This window comes from Euphorbia lathyris, chromosome 7 (assembly GCF_963576675.1).
Source record: "Euphorbia lathyris chromosome 7, ddEupLath1.1, whole genome shotgun sequence".
Taxonomy (NCBI): domain Eukaryota; kingdom Viridiplantae; phylum Streptophyta; class Magnoliopsida; order Malpighiales; family Euphorbiaceae; genus Euphorbia; species Euphorbia lathyris.
In genome coordinates, this window is record NC_088916.1 from 55,817,833 (window position 1) to 55,832,068 (window position 14,236).

The 14,236-nt window shown below is 37.1% G+C and overlaps 1 protein-coding gene across 1 annotated transcript; it reads right to left on the bottom strand.

Moving 5' to 3' along the window:
• Window positions 1-262: 262 nt before the first annotated feature.
• LOC136235322 (uncharacterized) lies at window positions 263-4,987 on the bottom strand. Its single transcript, XM_066024921.1, has 13 exons — window positions 4,564-4,987; window positions 4,098-4,237; window positions 3,826-3,942; window positions 3,309-3,423; window positions 3,020-3,157; window positions 2,717-2,812; window positions 2,488-2,601; window positions 2,158-2,226; window positions 1,916-1,986; window positions 1,734-1,827; window positions 963-1,091; window positions 796-885; window positions 263-696 (listed from the first exon to the last, which is right to left on the bottom strand). The coding sequence occupies exons 1-13, from the start codon at window positions 4,912-4,914 to the stop codon at window positions 604-606; spliced, it is 1,617 nt and encodes a 538-aa protein (XP_065880993.1). The 5' UTR covers window positions 4,915-4,987; the 3' UTR covers window positions 263-603.
• Between the last annotated feature and the right edge of the window lie 9,249 nt (window positions 4,988-14,236).

Genomic DNA, 14,236 nt, shown 5'->3' on the forward strand with positions numbered 1-14,236 from the left:
AAAACCCCTTGGCTTGAAGCATATACAACACATGTTCATCTTGTTATGTGTTAAAATTCCATTCACAAATGGAGTCATCAAGAGATGAACTCTGAATTCTCAACCATTTGATTTAAGAGGCTCTGACATCATGCCAAAGAATCATTTGACCTAAAAACTTAAACTGATAAGGCCTAAAAAAACGTTTATTATCGGTTTCTGACACCACCAATAATCAACTCTAGTAATTATTTGTCTAGCAAGGGCAATCAAGAATATAACATGCAAAACAATATTGGCTTGAGATGCTCGTTAAATATTTATGATCCAGATAAATACTTCTTATGAAGAAGTCAAATATCAACGATAAAGTAGAGAACTACATCAGATTTGACAGGACTTGAAATATTATTTTCCATTCTGAAGGACCTATACTATGTACAAATGCTTTCTGCATAGAAGCAAATGGGACAAGACATGTCTATAAAAATGCAGGTCTCTCTCTCAATTGATCTATCAATCAATCAAAGTGAAAACTAGAGGAAAAATGGTTGTTTGCCATTATATACATACATACATACAACATCAGGATTCAGGAACACTACATGAATAAACAGTTGCACATTAAGCTTGACATAGCTGCCTCAGAGGAGTGAGCAGCCTCGCAAAACGAAGAGGGACATGTGCCTTCACCAATGTCCCATTCTCAGTGTATTCCTATTCATCAAGGCGTAAAAGTTATTAGAAACGAATGTTATAAGATCAATTTTCGCGACAAAACTGAAATCGATCAACCAAGATTTGATTAAGACTCACAGTTCTCTCCACCATTCCGACCTGGTGTATAGTACTGAGAAGATCACCTCTGTCAAATGGGACCAGAGCTTCCACCCATACCATAGAGTCCTATAATAAAGAACTTACATTGTTAAAGTCGAGCACATTGCAAACTTCAATGAAGGTGTTATAAATTGACATTATACCTTCAGTTTGTCCTGAACTGCCAAGCAGAATTCTTGCAAACCATCACCATTCAAAGCAGATACACAAACTACATCTTCTCTTTTCTCTGCTTCCAATTTTATTTTTGAAGGATCCGTCACCCTATCAACCTGATATAAGAAGTATAAAACGGCTTATTATAACTTTAAGTAGCTTAAAAAATAATCATCCTCCTCATAAACAGGCTTGACTTTTTAACAGAACTCTAGTTCAAGCATTTGTCTAGAAAGCCAACAGTTGGATAAAGAATCGCAGCAGATTCTATACATTATTCGCAAACATTTGTCTAGAAAGTCAGCAATTACATAAAGACTTATTCACAAAAATGGACTTATCACATAGCTAGAAATCATCACATGATCACTCTCAAGTTATTTTTAAGAGACAGTAAGAAGTGTTTGCTATAGTGTCTCAGTTGATTGCCAAAGTCAATGAATTGAGGCATACTGCATTCAGCCTTTGAAGGATGGATAAAGTGCATGGATTTATTATCCTCCAATAAATTGATCATATAGAAAAAGTACAAAAAAAAAAAAAAAAAAAAGTGAAGTGAGGATAGAAACTGAGAAATACCCTGTTCAGAAAAAAAAAAAAGAGGATCATTTTAGTGATTCCCTTCCACAAAATTAAGCAATAAAGGCGGGGAAAAATGAGTTCAAGATTCACGATAGCATACAAGGGACAAGTACAACATTTAACAGTTCAATTACAGGCTTCAGTATTTTTATCACTAACAAAATATGTACAGGTACCTTATTCCAAACTATTAACTTTGGGATTGATGATACATCCAATTCTGACAGAACCCTGTCCACTGCATCTATCTGTTGCTTGGCTAGTGGATGGCTGAATTGCATGGTAACAAAGTTTAAGATCACAAAAGCAATCATCATGAAACATTAAACTGAATATATGATGAACGACAATATTATACCTAATGTCAACAACATGGACTAAGAGTGATGATTCTGATATTTCCTCTAATGTTGCTCTGAAAGCAGCAATCTGTTGAGAAGCAGTCATTAGACAGATTCAACGGAACTAGTTGAGCTTCAACCTAGGGTGAGTACTTCACTATTTGCTTAGTAAATTTATTCAAACTCTCCCTTGATAACTAAGCTAATAAGACAAGAAGAACAGAAAAATGAAAGAAAAGAAAACAAAGAAGGGTCTCACCAAGGTAGTAGGCAATTTCTGGATGAAACCTACAGTATCTGTCAGAAGGAACTCATTCCCATTCTTCATCTGGATAGCAACCAAATGAAATGTAATGTTACCACTAAATTTAATGATCTGCCTTGGATAGAAATCCTTTTGGCACAAATTTCTATGAAGTTATGAAATTGGAGAAAAAGATAGTCATAGAAGTATTTGACAGAAAAAAAAAAAATTATCCACTAAGATTTACTTAAAGTTAAATAGATAGGTAAGTTTCGAAAGATAAATAAACAATAAGTATGTTATTAGAAAAGTCTCTCTTTCTCTGAAAATTGATATTTGTCTAACCTGAACCCTTCTTGTAGTTGGATCAAGGGTTGCAAATAAACGATCTTCGGCAAGAACATCAGCACCAGTCAATTGATTCAAAAGTGTGCTCTTTCCAGCATTTGTGTAGCCAACCTAAGTTCTCACATGCATGACATAACTAAGTAATCAGTTACTCCAGCAAAAGGGCATCTTCTTACTCTTTTTTTAAAATAAATCAAAATACTAACTCTTTTCCATGTTTACTTACCAAGGATACTACAGGAACAGGTACTGAGACACGCCTGTTTCTGTACTGCTTTCTATGCTTTCTTACAGATTCTAGCTCTTTTTTCAGAACACCAATCTAGAAAGACAAATGGATCACAAGTCCTAGTGATATCACTCAGTAGAGATAACAAATATGTAAAATAAATAAATAAATACAACCATAAATTCCAAAGGGCAGAGACATGAGATAGCAAAGCAAATTACTTTCTTCCTTGGATGGCATGGGACTTCTAATCAAGGAGAGAGTAATTCATTTATTAACAATCCACAGACCACAACATACCTGAGTTCGCAAGATACGCTTGTCTACTTCAATTTGCTTTTCACCCATACCCTTCACCTGTCCTCCTGCTTGTCGCTCAAGATGAGTCCACATTCTAGTTAATCGAGGTAACTGGTATTCCATTTGAGCTAATGAAACCTAGAAAAGCCTCATCAATGTCATTACGATTTCCCATACTGTTTTTCCTTTCACTAGTAATGGGTTTGTTGATGGTGTCCAAATCGTCTTTAAAAAATTTGACTCATGTCTGTATTAGGAGACTTCAATGAAAACAGAGCAGTAATCTTGCCTGCAAAGACGCTTCATGTGTAGCTGCTCGCTGGTTGAAGATATCCAGGATAAGAGCAGTACGATCACAAACTCTAACATCTCCGCCAAAAGCCTTCTCCAAGTTGCGCAATTGCCTAAAATGAAAAGTTTGCATAATATGCAAGGTATTAACAGAATGTTGACAACCAGGAGAACCAAGACTAACAACTACTTTTGTTTAGGATTATAAATATAATAACCTAACTCCTATGTTAAGATTAGAGCAAAGAAGAAGACCAACAACAACCACAACAAGAACATGAACAGGAAGGAGAACAAAAATATGAACTACTCAACTCAGCAAAGCCTATAATTAGGCCAAGCTTGTAGATAATTTCTATTCAAGAATGCATCAAAATATAGTTGATTCAAATTTAGAATAGAAGAATGGGATTTTTGTAGGCGAATCATCAGACTAAATGAAGCATTAGTTGTAAAATAAAAAATTATTTGTCCAGAAACAACAAAATAATAGGATGTACAGTTACTGATCTTACCCAGGAGAAAGCTCATCATCAAATATTACAGTCTCGACATCCAGGGCATGTATTGCACTCTTAATTTCTGCAACCTTACCAGAGCCAATATATGTCCTTGAGTTCGGAGAAGCTAGTCTGCACAAGAAATTAAGCAATAGAAGCTTGCAATCAATTGCTACAGAAGATATAGAAAGAGAAACCTCCATGTTTACATGGCACAGATGCACAATAAAATTTGTTCTCACAATAGTATTTATGCTGAAAGCAACTTTAAAACACATAATACTCACTTCTGATATGTAGAATCAACAACCATTAATCCAGCAGTATCAGCAAGCTGAGACAATTCTTTCAGGGATTCTTCTATACTAAAGTCCACCGTATCACCTTTCCGCTCAACACCCACTATATAGGCTTTTTCTTCATATACCTAAATAAGCAAAAAAATTACTTTGCAACCAATGGATAACGTTGTTCCAGACTACTTTCAGAGAAGCTTCTACATATCAGGCTATCCTTATGCATTTACCAGAGCCAAATTTTCCAATTGAACGACCACGAACAAGCATCGAATCCCTAGATTAAACAACAACAACCCTCTTTGGAATAATGTTTCCTTCTTGAGCTCATGGATGCAACTTTTAAGTCTCTCTATTCTTAGTTTCATTGGACAAAACTCTCAAAGGCATTTGAAGTTGTGAATTAATTAACAAATAAAAGATCACCACAAGCAATTCAAAAAATGAGAAAAATTACCTCTCTTCCATTTCGAAGCTTGAACCTATCATCGAAGCTATCCTCAACATCTACTCTTTTCTTCTTAACTCTGGTTGAAGTAACCAAGCTTTTATCTTCAAGGACATTAACAGGAACGGAGACCTCATCTTGACCTCCATCAGCATCAATTTGTGGGCCTGGTAGTGAAACAGGGGATACAGGTACAGCTTCAGCTCCTTGTTGGAGAACTGTAGGGGTGAGTCTGGAGGGGTGGGTTCTGAATGAAGTGAGGGAGTGAGGGAAGATTGATCTGTTAGGGTTTGGAGGCCATTGATAGTGGTTGGGAAGAGGCGAAGGGCGAATTGGAGAATGAAAATGGCAAGCAAACATGTGAATATTTGCAGAAACTATGGATATGCTTTGGGTTCAATTGATGTCGTTATTCTGTTTGATGATTACTGCAGTACCGCGATGTTCCACGTGGAACCTCGCAATGCCATCATCTTTTCTTTTCTTTCTTCCTCAAATAATCATGACCATTGAAACGGCAAATCTTAATTAATTTAGTTAAGGGAGAATACTAAACTAGCCCCTTCCCAGTTTACATTTTTAGCTCATTTCAAAAAAATTCCAAAACTAACATATTTCAATAAATTCTTTCAACTTTGCCCTCATCATTAATAAATGAACTTCATCTCTCTAACACTCCGTTCTCTCTAACCTAACACCCCGTTCTCTCTCTCTCTCTAGCTTACCGACGTTTCATTGCGCGAATCCGACGATTTCCTCCGACGAATCTCTCTAACTTCGAGTGGACATGGCGAGAACGCGAAGCTCAGAGAACGAATCGGATTCAGAAGGAATGACGAAAAAGATGGTGAATAACTTGATTGTATGTACATTTGCTGGGTTTGAGAAGGAATCTTTCGTTTTGCTTACTTCTTCTGGTGTTAGGGTTCATCTGGGTTTGCAGTTGCCGATATCAATGTGATATCGCCAAACCCTCCATTCCTTGTTTGTTTATCTTCTATTTTCGTGCATATATTTGTCGATATCAATCGATATCCTATCTGCAATTGGTAAGTGTTTGGTCGATATGTGTCGATATCACATAGATACCAACAACCTAATTGTCGATATCACATAGATATCGACAATTAGGTATTTTAGCCTATGTTAGCTCATTTTAGCTTAACTTCTTTATTAGCTTACTTGTATGTTAGCTTATGATATATCCAAATGGGGCAACTTTCCCCGCATGATCCAAATGCTATAGGCTTAATATATCCTATAAGGAATCTCCCTAAAAGATTAGAACAAACGGGAACCTCTAGACGTACCTTTGGAATATTTGTGGTGTATGGAGCTTATGTATGTCCTGCGACAGTATGACCCGAGTTGGTATAAGACACACTATAGGGGGGACAGGGTCTCAGGCGTCGGATCTCCGCCAACCCCTGGGCCAGTTGTCGGGACTGGGTTAAGTGATCCACCCTAGTCCACTAGGGACTAGGAGAGTCGGGCATCCGGCCTTCGGGAAGGGAGGCGGATGTCTCCGTTCGGGTGGAATCCCGGCGGACACTTTGGGTGGGCCCATAGTGCGAGTTCTTTATACGTGGAGGCTTACCCACGATAAACCCCCCCGGGACGGATTACGGATATATGAATTGACGGGATGCCTTCGGTTAAAAGGGGATAGACCCCTTCGGATGGTGTTGGTTGGCCGAGTGTCGGGGAAACCTCGGCGCCACACGGGGCATTGGCTAGGCCTTCGGACGGGCCCCGTGACAAGTGCTATCGGCATGATCGTGGACAAAAGAGGAAGAAAGATGAGCATGTCTCTTCTTCCAACACTTGTTCGCACTTCCGCAACACTTGTTCGATGTACTTCCGCAACACTTGTTCGTGGTGTCATAGAAACATATAATGGCATCACATCGGGTTTATTCCATCGATAAAACTCTACGAATTCAACAATATCATTGTCCTCCACTATGGCTGCTAATCTTCCAAAAAGTTTATTTAGACCGTATGTTGTGTGCATTGCCATATGTATGTCATGTGAGGTTGCATCAACATTCAATGAAGCGTAAATTCTCTCTCTTAACGTTTGATAATCAGTTGGCGTTGAAAAATGGAGCACCTTCGATTGACCACCAATGTATATCATTGTGTCCATGGGCCCCTCTTTTTTCCATTCTCCATCCCAAGAAAGCATACACAAACAAGTATTCGGGGTGGACATATTTCTGCATTTCATAAATAATGAATTATATATTATTTGTAACTTAAAGAAAGCTATCGAAACATATCAATGGATATAGACATTTGGGACTATAACTTCGGTCGATATATGTCGATATTGACAAATATCGACATTGAAGACTATAACTTCGGTCGATATATGTCGATATTGTATTTGATATCGACAAATATTGACATATATCGACATTGAAGACTATATCCTCGGTCGATATATGTCGATATTGTATTTGATATCGACAAATATCCACATTGAAGACTATAACCTCGGTCGATATATGTCGATATCAAATACAATATCGACATATAACTTTGGTCGATATATGTCGATACCAAATGCAATATCGACATATATCGACCAATATCGCTACGATGCAATCTCATCATATCTGTCGATATTGATCAGAAATCGACAGATATCGACACTGTCGGGGAAAAATCTGAAACTAATGTTCCAACCAAAATGCATTATCAATATCACATAGATATCGACAATCTAATTGTCCACTAAATTTCATAGAAGAGCAAGAGATGTTTTTAAGTGCAGTTGAGATTCCCCATGAACATTTCAATGTTTTCTATCATTAAAGTTGAGATTCCCTATGAACATTTCAGTTGAGATTCCCCACGATATCAATCTATCATTAAAGTTTTGTGTTGGCTGTTGAGATTCCCCATGAACATCTCGGTGTTTTCTTCTATAAATATATGATTTGTATGTTCATAATTCTTCATTATAGTAACTTTCATTTTTCCCTTTAGAATTTAAGATGGAGAGAGGATCAACTTTTGCATCTCAAGCGCCACCTTCTTCACCACCTCCACCACCAGTTCTTCTTCCTGAGTTTGATAAACTCATTTCTGATTTTCATGGTTCCTTCCGTGATGGTGACACGGAAGAAATTATTAGATTCATGAAAGGCATGGCAAAGACCATGTCTTTTGTCTGTGAATCAATGACTGACTATCTTGAGTCAGTTGAGGATGAAAAGAGAAGATTGAAGAAAGAAGTGAAGTCTCTCAAAAGGCTGTTGGAGAAAGCTAAAAAGGACTTTGCTGATGCAATATTGGGTCCTGATAATACTTATTTGTAGGTTTTTTTTAATTTAGGTATTTTAGTTTTTTATATTTATGTACTTTTTTTTGTTTTGTGTTGTTTTTTTTATTAATATAAAAAATATTATTATCAATTTGAATCTTATGGTTTAGAACCAATATATATTTTTTGGAACACAAAATATGGTTTAGAACATAAAATATAGGTCTAATACACAAATAACCCCCTGAACTTGTCCAAATGTTGCAACTGCCCCCCTCAACTTTCAATTGTAACAACTTACCCCTTAAACTTGTCCAATTGTAAAACATAACCCCAAATTGGGAATTTTTTTACCCCGTATTTGAAGCAACCGTAAAAAAATTTCCCCGGATTCGTATCATGCCAAAGATCTGATTATCATACTCCACGAGCGTTGCAGATTTTGTATTTCACGTGTTTCTTCAATTGCAGTCCATGTCAGTAATTTGGGGTTGTGTTTTACAATTGGACAAGTTTAAGGGGTAAGTTGTTACAATTGGACAAGTTTGAGGGGTAAGTTGTTACAATTGAAAGTTGGAGGGGGCAATTGCAATATTTGGACAAGTTCAGGGGGTTATTTGTGTATTAGGCCTAAAATATATTATTTGGAACTTTGGTCGATATATGTCGATATTGTATTTGATATCGACAAATATCGACATTGAAGACTATAACCTCGTTCGATATATTTCGATATCAAATACAATATCGACATATAACTTCAGTCGATATATGTCGATATCAAATACAATATCGACATATATTGACCAATATCGATACGATGCAATATCATCATATCTGTCGATATTGATCAGAAATCGACAGATATCAACACTGTCGGGGAAAAATCCAAAACTGATGTTCCAACCAAAATGCATTTTCAGACAACAATGCCACTGTTTTTTGGGTTCGCACGACCAGGAAAAACATGAAAAAGTAAGAGAACCAAAACACATTGGGTTGTAGAGAAACAAACTGCTAGATCTTAACGATGAATGGTCTAAGCTTTAAATCTTTTCAATGAAACTAAAAACCAATGAAAAACTTACATGATTGTAGAAATCTTATTGTATGAACTGTGGGTTGGATTGATTGTTGTAGTATTCGTAGTCGTTCTGTAGATTGTTTTGTTCTTTAGAGAGAGAGAGAGAGAGAGAGAAAGAGGGGGAAAGACACAAAGTTATGTTTGGGAAGAAGACGAGGGCAAAGTTGGAAGTTATCTGTTAAAATATGTTAGTTTTGGAAATTTTTTTGAAAGGAGCTAGAAATGTAAACTAACCCCCTAAAAGGGGCTAGTTTAGTAATTGTCTCTTAATTTAAGCGCTAAATAAACTTCAATGGTTAATTTGCACAAGAGGTCCGCAATCTCCTAAAAGATTAAAAAAATGTAAGTTGTGTAAATGAAAGCGAAATTTATAAAACTGGCCCAAATTAGAGATCTATTTACATATTGATACCCATTACAAAACATATTATATATCTACATTCTAGACTATTTTATTTTAGGAATTACCTATAATACTTTTCATATATATAGGGAGAGAGTTTGTGTCGCTGACACGACTTGATTTCACGGTTTTATCTGATAGTTCATGTTAGCTGACCCCGAATCATTTTGGGACTAAGGCTTTGTTGTCTCTTCATATATATATATATATAACTTAGACATTTCCTTCCTTTTTATATTGGGAATCCAACCTTCAAAAAATAGTACTATTCATTTAGACTCATTCATTATGAATCTTTCATTTTTCATATATCAATCTACGATCCAAGCTCTTCATATAAGTATTATGTTCATTTTACATTCATAATTTCTTTTGAAACCATAAATATTGTGTATATGAAGTTAGTTTTGTGCATTGAACCTTTATTTGGAGTTTTAATATTTTCCCTAACAGGTTCGCGGTTTATGATTTTACTTCGCAAACTGCGAAATAAAATAGGCTTCGCAGATCATATAAAATCGTGAAGCCAGAACATATACATATTGTTGTAGCCTGAACTAAACAATAAATTTGTATAATGTGAGATCAATGTTGAACTTCTGAAGGAAGGCGGTCCTTCCAATCAGGATGACGACGGTCGACGTTCCTTGAGGATCGAACCTCCTAGATGAAGGTTGAACGTCTCTGGATGAAGGTTGAATGTCCCTGGATGAAGGTTGAACGTCTCTGGATGAAGGTTGATCTTCCTTGAGGATTAAGGTCTTCCCACAAACGCTCCGATGCTTAAGTCAGATACCCTAAAATATAGTATTCTTTTCTCTCTCCTAAAGCCAACCCTTTCCTCTTCAGCTTTAAACCTATTTATAGGAATAAGGGAGGAAGTTACCTGTGAGCTATCGGTAAAAGATCGTGCTGAACGTGGGTACAATTATCTAGGACGATAATGGAGTATGTGGGTAGTGGTTATATCAATTGCTCCCCACTGTTATTTTCTGATTATTTTCCAAAATAAGAGTGAGAAAAATAAATATCCTTAACCGCTCGATAAATGATTTTAAAAAATGGCAGCACGAATCTTCCTGTTAGGATTATCAATTTTGCACGAGAAGAGAAAACAGAATTAGAAACAGGAATGAAGAAGAATCGGGTTCTCTCCCGATAAGATAGAAAAAATCGGTTTTCTCTCCCGTTATTGCGTTTTCATGGGATACAGCTTGGCTTGATTACCCTGACAAGGATAACCTTAATAGTTTCTATCTTCACTAAAGATGGGTTCAGAACCCTACCTCGTGAGATAAATTAGAATTGTAACGAACGTCAGAATCCTCTCCGTCTGGGATTATACAGGATAATCTAGAATATTAGTAGGAAATAAAATCCCATTCTGTTTTGGATAGGATAAATAATAATAATAATAATAATAAATATAAGAATCCTATTCCTTTTAGGATTCCATAAGATATCCTCAGTATTTAAGGATGTTAGCATAGGATTTGTTTTTTTACCTCAAGTGCACCGATTTTCTCTCCTCTGTGCTTAGTCTTGGATTCCTTTGGCCTCGGGAAAAACTTCGTTTTCAGGTTAGCTTCTCCCTTGATTCCGAAGTTTTATATCTGTGGAATGCAAAAATATGTTATATCGGTTAAATGAATAGGAGAAAAACGTTTAACCAATCTGTAACTTAGATAATTGACTGTGCATTTTTTCTTTTTCTCCGTTTTTGCGATTTTTCTATTTTGAATAAGTCTGAACCTATAAGGTTTTTTCGACTTTTGTTTTTTCAAACAGTCGAATCCGCAAACGATTTTTGGGATCGAACAGCCTCGAATCCCTGACGCTTTGCGCTTCTGAATAAAATCAGACTTCTATGTTTTTTTTAAACAACCGAATCGGCAAACGCTTAACAAAAAAAATGACTCTCGACGCTTTCGAATGGAAAAACGAGCCTCTACCGCTTTTTCGTTTGAATTAAAAAACGATCCTCAACCTCTTTTTCGTTTCAATTAAAAACGATCCTCAACCGCTTTTTCATAAAAAACGATCCTCAACCGCTTTTTCGTTTCAATAAAAAAAACGATCCTAAACCGCTTTTCCGTTTCGATTAAAAATGATCCTCAACCACTTTTTCGTTTCAATTAAAAACGATCCTCAACCGCTTTTTCGTTTCAATTAAAAAACGATCCTAAACCGCTATTCCGTTTCGATTAAAAACGATCCTCAACCACTTTTTCGTTTCAATTAAAAACGATCCTCAACCGCTTTTTCGTAAAAAACGATCCTCAACCGCTTTTTTCGTTTCAATTAAAAAGCGATCCTCAACCGCTTTTTGCGATTTTAAACAGAAAACGAATCTCTAATGGTTTTTCGTTTTTAACGAAATTGACCCTTCGCGATTTTAAACAGAAACCGAACCTCTAATGATTTTTCGTTTCGAATTTTGTGATTTCAAACGGAACTCGAGCCTTCATCGATTTTTCATTAAAAAACGATCCTTAACCGCTTTTTTGTTTTAATTAAAAAACGATCCTCAACCGCTTTTTCGTTTCTGAACAAAACTTGAGCTAACGTTTTCTCGCTTTTGATGAAATCGATCCTCAACGCTTTTTGACGATTTCCATGGTTCGAACCTCCAGCTTTTTTTCGTTTTGAATAAAAACGATCCTCGAAGTTTTTGCGAGTTCGAACAAAACTCGAACCTCTACCGTTTTTTCATTTTGAATAAAAACGATCCTCAACGTTTGTGATTCTGAACAAAACTCGAGCTAACGTTTTCTCGTTTTTGATGAAATCGATCCTCAATCGCCTTTTGCGATTTTCAACAAAACTCAAGCCTCCACCGCTTTTTCGTTTCGAATAAAAATGATCCTCAACGTTTCGCGATTTTGAACGAAACTTGAACCTTGGCCCTTTTTTGCGCTTTTTCTATTTTGAGTGTGGATCGATCCTATGACGTTCTTGCGATTTTTGTCTTTACAAAAAATCAAACCCGCAAACGTCTTTTGCGATCGAACCTCAACGCTTTTTGACGATTTCCATGGTTCGAACCTTTCCATTTTTTCGTCTTAATCATTTTTAGCTTTTTCTTCTGCAGCTGGCTTACTTCGTGATGGCGTGCCGTCTAGTATAGCGGTTTATGAATGTATCGTGATGTGAATGTGCTATGGATATGGATGTGATCTTTCTAAATGCTCTATCTTTACTAGACGTCACTACTTAGGGGCAAGTGTACCCCGTCGTATCAAGTAATAATCCGGTTAAGACCGGGTATCGAATCCACGGGATTTATAACTGCAACTATTAAACGACTCGATTTTATACGTTATTTAAGCGGTGAATACTTTGAGGTTGATATGGGGACCAACTACAAACTACTCCTAACTACGGGTGAGGTGAATTTATATAACGAAACTCTAGAAAATGATGCGGATGGCGATAAGTTATAAGTATGATAAATAATGACTCCTAATGCATATACAGTTAATGTTTTACTCTTGCAATGACGACTATGTGTAGTGTGACCGACCCGTGAAGTACTTAGACTGCGTGGTTCCTAGTCAAGGCGTGTCTAATGCTTGGGACCAGAAATTAGGGCCCGTAAGTTCCGTGGCTTGTCAATTCCTACGGTTTCCGGAGCATCACTTCCGGTAAGGCAACACCTATATGAATCCCTAAAGATAGCCCGAATGGCGTCGAAAATCGCGTTCTCCTACACAATAATCAATTACGAGTATCAAAACAAGTAACAAACATCAACACATATATAGAAAAAGAGATTATGAATCATAAATTATAAATATGGAGAATGTAAATATGAATTACAACCAAGCCTAGTACATAGGATGAGTGCAAGCTAATTAGCAAGTGTAAAGGGAAGAATCCACCCTCGGAACTAGCTAACCGGACTCAAAGCCGTCTCTTAGGACTTGGATGGTGGAGCTTTCGAGCTTGGTGCACGGAGATGGAGCGGAACTTTGATGGAATGCCGGAATCAACGAACAAGCTCTCAAGGTGGGAAGAGTTTAGCTATATAAAGCCTAAAAACAAAATCTAAAACTACAATGACAAGAGTTTAATCTCAAGAAGGTATATGTTACAAGGTGTGTAAAGGTGTGTCAAATGAGTGCTAGTCACTCTTATTTATACACATCAAGCTAGGGGTAAAATTGTAATTCCACAAGGTGCAAGCATGGAGGAACATGATTTTGTGCAGAATTCCCATGATACGCCTCGCGTAGGGTGTGGAACGCCCCGCGTGTTTGCCCATTCCGTCAGAAATCTCCTGCATGTGGACCAATTCCAAATCTTGTTGTCTCAAACACGCCCCGCGTAGACTGGGATGCGCCTCGCGTGTTTGAGTTTTTGAGATTTTATTGCTTGAATTGGGTCTTTCACGCCGCGCATAGTTGAAGCACGCCCCGCGTAAATGAGTCTCTGAACTTTTTGCATTGAAGAACTTCCTTACACGTCCCGCGTGTAAGGTGGTACGTTCCACGTATGGATAGTTGACTCAGGGAGACCATGCAGTCTGACTTTCAGGATTAGGCTAATCATTTCTGACACATGTTCCACGCCTCACGTATGGTGGTATACGCCTGGCGTATGCTGAGTAGATCCCACGTGGTGTCTGTGGATAGGGCAATTATTTCTGACTTGGTGTTTCACGCCCCGCGTAAGGAATGAGACGCCCCGCGTGTTGTGGTGGATTTTCACTCCTTGCTCGTACCTGAAATACAATTCTCGAGAGCCGAGTTAGCTTGACGTTTTATTTTCTAATATTAATCACAAATACGGAAAATTAACCGAAAGTACGGAATTTATTTTTATTTCGTTATTTTATTAAAACACTCTATTTTTTCAATTAAACTTATTTATTTCTTCTAAAATTAACCCGTAAATCACGCTAAAAGATAGGGGTAAAATACCC